The 10,792-nt window shown below is 33.2% G+C and overlaps 1 protein-coding gene and 1 pseudogene across 1 annotated transcript in view; one reads left to right on the forward strand and one right to left on the reverse strand.

Moving 5' to 3' along the window:
- The window catches only part of PSPC1 (paraspeckle component 1), a 58,067-nt gene that overhangs the window by 43,786 nt on the left and 3,489 nt on the right, over window positions 1-10,792 (forward strand). Inside the window, exons 7-8 of the mRNA XM_039873060.1 lie at window positions 6,299-6,356; window positions 9,705-9,874. Of these exons, the coding sequence (XP_039728994.1) occupies window positions 6,299-6,356; window positions 9,705-9,874 (228 nt within the window). The remainder of the gene's footprint in view (window positions 1-6,298; window positions 6,357-9,704; window positions 9,875-10,792) is intronic.
- On the reverse strand, window positions 3,002-5,240 carry LOC120610593 (AP-4 complex subunit sigma-1-like; annotated as a pseudogene).

A 10,792-nucleotide genomic window follows, 5' to 3' on the forward strand; every position in this document is an offset into this window, starting at 1 on the left:
TGTGTGTGTGTTGGAAGTTGTTTCATGTGCATAAGTTAAAAATAAAAATGTTAAGTCTTCCAAGTATTCTCTGTTGGTTGGTTATGTTGGAAAGTTTGCATACTGTTACTTGAGTTGTATCAATGGGAATTTGTCTTATTTCCCTTTTTAAGTTTAAAATTATTTACTTTTGTTAGGAAACAGTAACTTTGTTGAGCACACCATTTAATTTCTTAACACTTTTTAAATGAGTGAATAATTTCTTGGCAAAGAGGCCTTTTTACAGACTTTTTATTTATAACTATTTTCTTAATACTTCACATAGTTGATTTTTATTCTATTCTTTACTTCAAAATATGTTGTTTGTTACCTAGTATTGTTGTTACTAACGTGGTCTGTTTAATTTCTCCCATGACAGTTTGACTATCTAATAATCTTATTCTTTCCAAGTGGCAAATTATTTTTAGGAAAAAATTTTGGAATATTTAATGATAAAAAGATTGAATCTTGAAAATTTGCCCGAACTTATACATTTCTTTAGAGTTATGTTTCCTTTAGTAGATTTAAATGTTCCGTTATCAGTAGTTTTACATCAAGATTTCTGTTAAGACTTGGAACCTGCATGGCTCATGGTGATCCTTAGATAATCCTGAGAAGCTTTTTAGGAACACACGTGATGTCTTTATGAATTAAAGAAGAGTAATGATGTGGCTGATACCTGAGTTCACGCAAACAGATTTAAAGTGTTAGATGAACATATTTTGTTATTGATTGCAAAATGTTGATCTACTTGATATTAGGTTAAGTCAGTATTTATTTAGTTGATGGTTTCCTAAACCTTAGGCATTCGCATTGTACTTTATTTTATGCTTATCTTTGTACCGTATAATTCCTATAAATTAGGTTACCTAAAATAATTAAATGAGTACAGTATCTTTTAAATCACAGATTGATATCCTGAGTATTAAAGGAAAAAATCCATATTCTACACAAAATAACGTCAAGGTCTTCACTTTGGGATTTACCGTGTTAGTTACTTTATATTTGTGTAAATTTTCTGCTACTTTATATTTTGAACAAGTATTTGGAACAGTGATTCTCAAACTTTTTGGTTTTAAAATCCTTTTACACTATTATAGATTACTGAAGACCCCAAAGAGCTTTCGTTTTTCTAATATCATGATGTGTTTAGCATATTAGAAATTAAGAAAAATCTGAAAGATTGGGCTGCAGATTATACATTTCTACATTTTTTGCAAATTTTACATTTTTTGCAGATTTCTTTAATATCCCACTTGAATGTAGTGGGGAGAGTGATATTGTTTTACTGTTTTGTAAATTTGTTACATGTTTGGCTTTATGGAAAATGGGTGGCTTCCCATACTGGCTTCTGCATTCCACCTGTTGCAAAATGCTCTTGGTTAAAGTGATGAAAAAATCTGGCTTCACACACTGGAGACCAACTATATTTTCACCTTTTCAGGTAGTTGTGGATGTTCTTGTTTGATACTATAGTAAAATTTGACAAACAGTAGTTTCTTAAAAATGCTCTTTTATATTACAGTCCATTGGTATACTTTGAATAGATCTTTTACCCAGAAATGATTTTGTAATGTCTTGTACCCAAGATTAGAAAAATACTGATTTGAGTTACACATATATTTGAAGTTTTAATGTATTTTATTTTACAAAATTAAAAATCACATCTTAATACCAACCATTGTCTTATCAGAATTTGTCTGCCAAACATACAAGTCAATAATCATAGTTTGTCTAGTGCTATCTCAAGTAAAATGTGTCTCCTTTAACTTGCAACCCAGTCACAGGAATTGTTTTTCTTGTAATAACCACCTTACTTCAGAATGCAACAGAGAAATGCTTTATCTACATACCCTGTGTTTTATTGCATAGGATATCAAGACGCGCACAAGGATAGCAATGTGATAAAAATCAATAATTTTTACTAATTTAAGGTGTTCATAATGGAAAACTTAAAGTACTATTGTATGTATGTGAAGAATACAATGCTTTCTAGTAAAAATGGAATGCAAGTGCCTTTATATCTGCCAAAACGCCAGGATTTTTGCTCTCTGTTGCTTTTGCACCATCCACAAATGTTGATGGAGTGAAAAGCCCGCTTAGATTATAGTATTACCACTGAGTTCTGGTGGTGGTAAGATTTGAAATGGATTTGAATTTGTGTGCTTCCTGAAAGGATATTGGGCACTCCTAGCACTTTGTGAACCACACTTCGATGGAATGCGGCTTTGACACGTGGTTCTGGAGGTTAGTCATGCTGCGATTACTTCTTTGTCAGCTGTGAAATTAAGCATACTTGAGTGACAAGCTTTCAGGAATACTCGTGTAATTCTTTCAATAGAGAGGCGCACCTTCTTATAAACACTGTAAGAATAAATTTATTTTTTTACTTGCGAGGGCTCTTTAATGTTTGTTTATTATTTGGTAGTAACATTCTCTATAGTTAATTGCATGATGGCATTGTAAGTGCCTATAAAAGGGGAATCAGGCTTTTTGAAACTGGCAAGTAAAATTTCTATAGTTTTCATTAGGTACACACAATAAAGTTTTGACTTTTTAAGGAAAAAGATAACATTCAGAAGACAGCATTATGTCTGTTTAAGTCAGTTTTAAAATTTTGTTGACTAATAGACAGCTGCCACACTTTCCACCTCATACTGCTATGCCTGAATTTAATTTGCAAGGGGAAGCAGAGACCAAAAATTTTATTCAACAAAATTTAAACAATTGTGGAAAAAAATGGTTACAGTTAAAAAATTAAACGTCTCTCCTTCACAGAATGTTTTTCTTTGTACACCATATTTTAAAATACAGTTTTGTTTTCTGTTCAGAGCTGTGAAAAATACCTATTTAAAATTAGTCTTTGGAAGGAGACTCCATTTTTCGTTGTGTGCCCTTCCAGATTATGTTGGGCTACAGATGTCGAGAGGTGTTCTGTGTTCTCATTTCCTGTGCCGATGTGTCCTGGCACAGCCTCCATTGTTCAGCTTTCTGACATCTGACCAAGAATTAGCAGAGGGGCAAAATACTTGCCTAGGTCGTTGCCACAGTGCAGCCATATAACACCATCTCATCCAAAATATGTGTACTTTACCTAAATTAACCATTTAATTCACTCACCTGGCTGAAGTTGTTGTCTACAACTTGACAAGAGTTACGGACGAATTCATAAATCACCATCTCATTCTCAGTGTCATCAACTCCGGCCACAGTGAAGGGAGCTGGCGTATTTCCGACACATCAGCTTAAAGTCCCTACATTCAGTGAAAGAGCGTCGATCATTGGATCAAGGGAGATTGCTCTTCATGACTTTCTAGAAGTGTATGCTTATTAGTCTCCACGTGGTCATAGTGCTTAGAAAGTACCGTGACCTTGTTTATTCACTGTGAGGGAAAATGTTTTTTTCAGGCCCGTGTTTTTCCAAATACAGGTCAAAAGTTACAGAAAGGGGTGGCTGTAACTAGAAGCTGCCTGGATCAGGGACATTGGTCCTGGGCTTGGCCTTTTCCCACGGAAGCTTGTCCCCAGCCCTCACTGGGTGCGCAGTGCAAGCTTCCTTGGGGCAGCCATTTAGGCTTTTAGTATTGTAAGACGTTTTCAAACCTTTTGTTAGTTTTTCTTGGATATCTTTCTTGAAGAACAAAGGTGCCTTGTGAAGGTGAAAATTTCATGAACTCTTGACACAGTTTTATGGGTCTGCTCAACCACTTACTATATGTGTGATCTTGAGTAAGTTATTTCACAGCCCTTGGCCTCAGTTTTATGATCTCTAAAATTTGATAACAATAAACTTACTTCATAGGGTTGCTGTGAGGATTAATTGAATTAATTGAAACTTTTCATCACATTTCATTGCACTGTAGTCTTTTAAGATGTTTACATATATAGGTTGTTTCGTATTAAACCACACCTTAATTTTGATAAATAATAAAGACAGCATCATTAAAATTTGTATTATAAAAATATCACATAGTATGTGCCAGTTCTAATTTAAAATATATTTTAAGTAATTGATGGGAAAAGTGAAGGCCTTGTATGGGCACCCAGTTACAGTGAACGTCAAGTGATTCTCATTGATGGTGGACATGCCAAGTTATAATGAGAGGTACTGTCTTCATTTCCGTTGGTAACACTAAAATCTCTGGGTCTTTCATTTTACTGGAAGTATGTAATAGGATTTACAGAAAGAAACAGTAACCTTAAGACACAAGTAGGAAGCCGAAAACTTTTTTTGCTTCTGAAATAGTTAAACGGTCTGTCATCTAATTATACTATCCTTTTTTGTTAATCTTATGAGCGAAGCTGTATATAATATTACTAAATGATTTTTTTAAGGAGATGCCAACATTTATAAATTGTGTGTGTTTAGTGAAAAATGCTATACCATACATGAATTGGTGTTTTAAGCATAGTGATACGCACATTAGCTGAATTTTTGTAAGACATCTTATTTCATTTAAAGAAATATATTTTAGAACTGGAACCAGTTTATACTAGAGCATCAGGAAGGGGTTGTTACGACCATTGTCGAATCACTGACTTAAAACCATAGATCTCTTCACTATGTTAATATGTTTTCTTCAAAATTTTGTTAATGAAGAAAATGGAATAATAGAATAATTGAAGAATAATTTTTTAAAACATTTAACTTTGTGAATAATAAAGCTAAACATTGTTATTTCAGAAAGTGATAGGTAAAGCCGAAGTTATAAAAAGACACTACAAATGGTAGTCTTTTCTCCTTGTCCCCACCAATGGTCATAGGCATCTAGTTAGGGTGTTAGGGTATATAAGGAGACTGAAATTTGAAGTCTCAAGCAGACTATAATAATTGCCTACTTTATCAGCAGGTTTGGAAATGACAGCTCAGTTTGATTTATTGATAATAGTACTAAGTGTGATTATAAAATATTTTCTATATAATTAGAAAGTTGTATGGCTTTATCAGTAGTCAGTTTTATAGAATAGTTTAGTCTTTTTGCTGGTCAATACTATCCGTTAATAGTCAAAAGTTTTATGAGACAGTTTTAGAAAAATTAAAAAATTGCTTTGAGAAAGATTTGGCATTTAAGTTTTCTAAATAATGTGATAAAACATTTCTTCAAGATGCTGTCTAGGTTGGCATTTTTCTTGTACTATCAGTTTCATTAAAGATTACCTTTCACCGCATCTCCATTAGGTCAGGTGGGTGTTTGAGTCGCTGCTTAGTCACTTTTATCCATCGTAGGTTTTTGTTTCCTTTATTTCTAGCTGTATCGGTGCTTTTCACCAGTATTTTGTATTACTAAGTGGAATTTTAAACAAATACATTTTAATAAAATTGCTTTTAAAAGAAAAATTTTGCCTTCTTTAGATTCAGACATTGTTAGTTTTGTCCCATTGTTTTTTGTAATTGCTACATTTAACACACTGGGCCGATATTGGAAAAGATTATCAAATAATAGTGCAAATTTCAACTATAATATGTTGAGTCATTTCACCTAGAGATTTTAATGAAGTTAATTCTCTATGGCTGTTATTAAATGAGTTTTTAGGAAGCAGTTTCTGTACTGAAAATGAAGATACATTTGTGTGACCTTTTATGTCATAGTTAACCTTGAGCATTTTGTTTCAGAACTTGCCAACTGTATAATAACACTTTTCTTTAGGCTTCCAAGTAAAATCCTTGTTTTAATAAAGAAGCAATGTTATGTTGAACTTTCAATAACTCTGTATAGTGGAGATATTTATGGTATATCTGTAGGTCCTGGGTGAAATAATGCTTGAGTATGTGAATAAAAATGCAAAGATGAATTACAGTATGTCAAAAGTGAAAGTCGTACATGCTTTTAGCTTAGCGCCTGTTTGTATTGAATGTTTGAATGCATTTGAATATAAAAACGGAAACAGTCATTTCTGTTTTAAGACTTCAGTAACCAGGGAGGAAAAAATAATTGGCTCTGGTGGTTATTATTACAAGATTTTTCTTTTCTTGGAATCTAGGCACATTTCTTTGATCTGTTGGAATGAGCACATTAAAACATTCTGTGGTAAATTTTATGTAATCTGACTCATTGATAATCTATCAATATAAACTTAGGTGCTGTAAGCATTTTTAGTATATTAAGCCTAGGAGACTGAAGTTTCTTTTCAGTGTTTTATTAAGTAAAAGATGTTGGAAAATTAAAAATTTAAAAATGGAAAGTGATGTCCCAATTTATTTTTTTCTTTTTGATTTTAGGTGGGAAATGTAATGTCATAAGATCGATAGGTTGACTCTGACAACTATGTTTACTTACAGAGAGAACAGGAAATGAGAATGGGTGATATGGGTCCCCGTGGAGCAATAAACATGGGAGGTAGGGATTCGAAGCAAAAGTCTTCTGTAACTTATCATTCTTTGGGGAACTGTACATGCTGGTTTTTTTTTTTTTTTTGATATTGACATATTAGTAACAAACTAAAATTTGGAACCAACTTTTGTGATGGTGAAATATATTTATAAAGTTTAAAAAAATACAAGTATACTAAAAATATATGCCTAAGAAGAACATTTCATTTTGTATTTATTTGAAAGTTAAAAGATGTATTATCTTTTAATAGATTTAATGAAAGAAACCTGTAACCAGGTTTTGATTCAACCTGACACTTGTTCCGTAATTGCATAGTGTAATACAGCTATGTTGTTGAATGTTTTAAAAATCAAATTTCATGCCTTCAAATTGGCTTTTTCACCATGGAAATTTGATAATTTTTGTGTTTTAGTATTTCTAAACTTTTTGAGAATATTTTATAAGTTTCTATTTTAAGATAACCTTTCATGTAACTTTTGTGTAGCTATTTTTATGTTTTACTGAATGTCTAACTTTTTGCCCTAATCTACAGTACTGTGCACAGATACGCAGTGTTTGGAGACATTTATAAATTGTCAAGGAAGTGAGATGAGCGTTGCACATTTAGGATAATGCATATCTTTAGAGTTGATATAAGAAAATGCCTATATTATTAGTATCTTTAATGTTGATTGACTGTATAACCAGGTTGTCAGGAAAACAGTATCAAGTAAATAAGCTAGGGAAAAATAAGTACGAAATGTTTTCCTAAGTGTTATTAAATTTGAAGTGTCATGCATTTAAAAAATTAGATAAATAATTAAATTTTATATATTCATTTTCCATTGTCCCACAGAAGCTGTCATAAGGTTAAAATCTTTGCACATCTCAGATGTACATATTTTTGTAAAGATTACATCACCTTAACATTCCAATGTGCACGACATGCACACCCAGTGCGAAAATCTAGATTCTACTTAGGTTGTATAGTATATAGAATAAAGAATCTTAAATCACCCAATATATGGAACAAGTGTTTTTTATGATCAGCTTTCTTCCTACCTCTCATGGCAGTTTCTTTGCCATTGCCAATCAGGTGATTTAAAATTGTTTATTGCTGATTACTTGGTCACTTTTTTCCTCTACCAAAGTGTTTAACTGAGCATCTCTGGTTGCAGAATGAGCATAAAGAATAAAGCCCTTGCCCGTAAAGAATTTAGTGAGTTAATAACAATGGATACGTGAAATGATCAGCAGAGAGTACATCAGAAGTTGTAATTTATTAATCACAGTTGCATATATGTTAAGTACAAGTATCAGTATTTGTCTTTTTCAGAGTAAGTTGTAGGATGGTATATATAACAGTCCAGGTGGTTTTAAGGCTATAAGTGTGAGGTTATTATGGATTGTAGGCAGTTTGAAATGCTATTATAATCATAGATTGTCATTAAATCAGAACCAAACTTGAAATATTTCTGATGTCGCAGAGACCCCCAAAAAGATTCTGACTGGTTAGATCTTTATCAGAAGGAATATGAGAATGTGCCTTTAGATTCCTTAGTTAGGAATTTAAGAGAATTAAATTTTTATGGCATTTTATTCATCAGAGAACCACATTTACATTGGAGCATTTACTCAACTCCCTTAAAGTCTAATCCATTTAATTTTCTCCTCTTTACATTTTAGTCAACCTGAGACTGTGTTTTAAGGGTTGACTGCAGTTAATGTATCATCATGTAGTCAGAACTACTGTCAGTAAATTGTCATATCCTATCAAGTCACATTGATGGAATATGTCAGTGGATTTTCTGGTGTATTTCCAGTGTATGTACCAGTTGAAACATGGATTATAAAACTTTTTCAGGGGACCACACAATTCTGACGACTCTCATATCTTTAAATTCAGTTTAATTGTAGCTGTGTGGTGGGAGACGTAATTCCTAAATATAATACTTTACTTTAGCTACTGATAGTTGGAAATACGATTTTTTTAGTTATTTTAGTGTGCCCATAGTTGTATAGTGATATTTGAATCTCAGAAGTTAGGTATAAAAGTTATGTTCTACTTTTTTAAAAAAAACACCTAATCCTTGATGGTTTGGGGTAAAATCAAGGTAGGACTGCCCCTTGATACCATCTCCACCGTGTTCATTTCCATTGTGAGGTTGTAGAAGTCTCCAATACAATTTTAAAAAATTTATAGCTGTACTAAGGGAATAGAATTATTGTTGGAGAGTTTAAATGTAGTCATATTAGCAAGAGCTTGTAAGGAGCACTAGTTTCCTCCCTGTGAACTTGCCATGTTCCCAGGGGTTGGGATCAGGAAGAGCAGCAGCCTGTACGGGGCCGCTGCCTGGACTCGGCCTGCTGTAGTCAGCTGCATTAGATGCGGAGTGAGTCGTGGGTTTGAACGAAAACTTCAACTCCTATTTGATATGTTTTTGAGATACTTTCAAAGTGTCATAAAATTGACCTTCATAGTAAAATACTAGAAGAGAACTCAAAGTTGGAGTCAGTCTTTTTTTAATGAATTTTTAATAATAAACAAGTATATATGAGCACTTTAAAAATGAAAAAAATTTTGACGATAATCTAAATATGCTGTCTTTGAGCCCATTATAAGCAGCACTCTGTTACAGCTCAAACACTGTTGTAGTTACTGTGGGGCAGGTGCATATCTTTCTGATGAAAAAATTTGAAGTATATCTAATTGTTCCCATTTGCAGAATTTCAGCATGTTGAAAAATTTTGTAATGCTTTATTAATATTTTATGTGTATTTGGTTGCATTTCACTTTTTTGTTTAGGTTACATCTCACTTTAGATTACATCTAAAGTTAAGAAACAGTACCTCCTATAACTGGGGGAGATGTTCGGTGACTGTAAAAGTTAGGAGGTTAGCTACAGTGAATACAGTGAACTGCATGTCAGAGGACATGGGTCCTCTCATGACCATGCAGTGTATGTACTTGCTAATGTTTTTAGTCATGACTTTGAGAAAATTAAGTCGCTTCCTAAGTGCTAATTCTTTGCTTTTAATTTAAATGGATAGAGTTTATTCACCTTATTGTAAGAGACTATTTGGTTTAAAGACTATAGCAAATAATACTTTTTTTTTTAACTCTCAAGCTTTTGCAGTCTCAGATTTTCTAAAATAGTTGATAGTTGTCTCATTTGTTTCATGTGCTTTTGTTCTGGGGATGAACATTGTATTGGTGCCGATGATGCTCTGTTATTGAGTAGATAAGTGAGTGTTCTACTCTCAAGGGCAATGGCTTTGATGATAGTCTTCTGTATAGAGTGCTTAAGTGTTGTTACGTTTTAATGTTTACTGAACCAAGATAGGACAGCTCTAAGCACAGATTGTTTTGCGTAGATGCGTTTAGCCCAGCCCCCGCTGGTAACCAAGGTCCTCCTCCAGTGCTGGGTATGAGTATGAACACCCGAGGAGCTCTCCCTGGCCCACCGGTGGGTCCTGGCCCTTCCATGGGGCCAGAAGGAGCCGCGAGTATGGGGACTCCAATGATGCCAGATAATGGAGCGGTGGTAATGTATCACGACCCTTATTTCGATTTTATTCAATAGTATCTGCTTTTGCCCCAAAGGTAACTTCACACTTAACATAATTTGGCATCATTTATTTTGACAGTAAAGACTGATATCCAGTGAAGTAAAAGTAATTTTGTGAAGTTATATGTTGATGGGTGAGAGGCGATTTTTAAGTGTCCCGAGAATTATGATTGCCATTCATGGCATGCTTGGCACTTAGGCATGTAGCAAAAACGTAGGTTAATTACAGTTGTTTTTTTTTTCTTTTTTTAACAATGCTTTTAACTTGTGCCCACCTCTTGTCAGCATTCAGTATAACAGTCAGATATTTTGATCGTGTTCTTTTCCTGTGTGGACTCCTTATCTTTGGTGGGGGACAAAACCAATAAATGTGAAAACAAATTTTTGTAAACATTTATTAAAGAAAGATATCTTATGATTAATTTCAGAGAATTTGTTTTAACTGTGAAATTCTTTACATTAAAGTTGAATTTTAAACTTTGATTGTAGAATTAATTACATTTGTTACTAAATTTAAAGTAGACAATTTTATGTCTCAGTTTGAGAGTGTGAAGATATCTTTGTGTGCATTAATTATAAAAACGTTTTCAGTTGTAATTTTTATTGTTTGAATATCAGTATCAAGACTGAGTCCTGTTTTCATTTCCCTTCAAAACTTATTTCCCTTCAAAACTGTCACTGTTTAAATGAGGCTATATATTGGTAAAACGTTTTCTCATTTAGTTTTTGTTAATAGTTGTTCTAGATACCATCTAGAAAAGGAAAATTGGTTGATTGTATATTTTGAAAAGGCCCTTTCATTTTGGAACCACAAATATCTTAAGATGCCATTGCTGCTAAGAAAGAAAACCCCGCAGATTAAACTCTGACATGCCACTAGCTGTAAAGCTTTCC

The sequence above is a fragment of the Pteropus medius genome, unplaced genomic scaffold (genome assembly GCF_902729225.1).
Source record: "Pteropus medius unplaced genomic scaffold, Ma_sr-lr_union100, whole genome shotgun sequence".
NCBI classification, from domain to species: Eukaryota; Metazoa; Chordata; class Mammalia; order Chiroptera; family Pteropodidae; genus Pteropus; species Pteropus medius.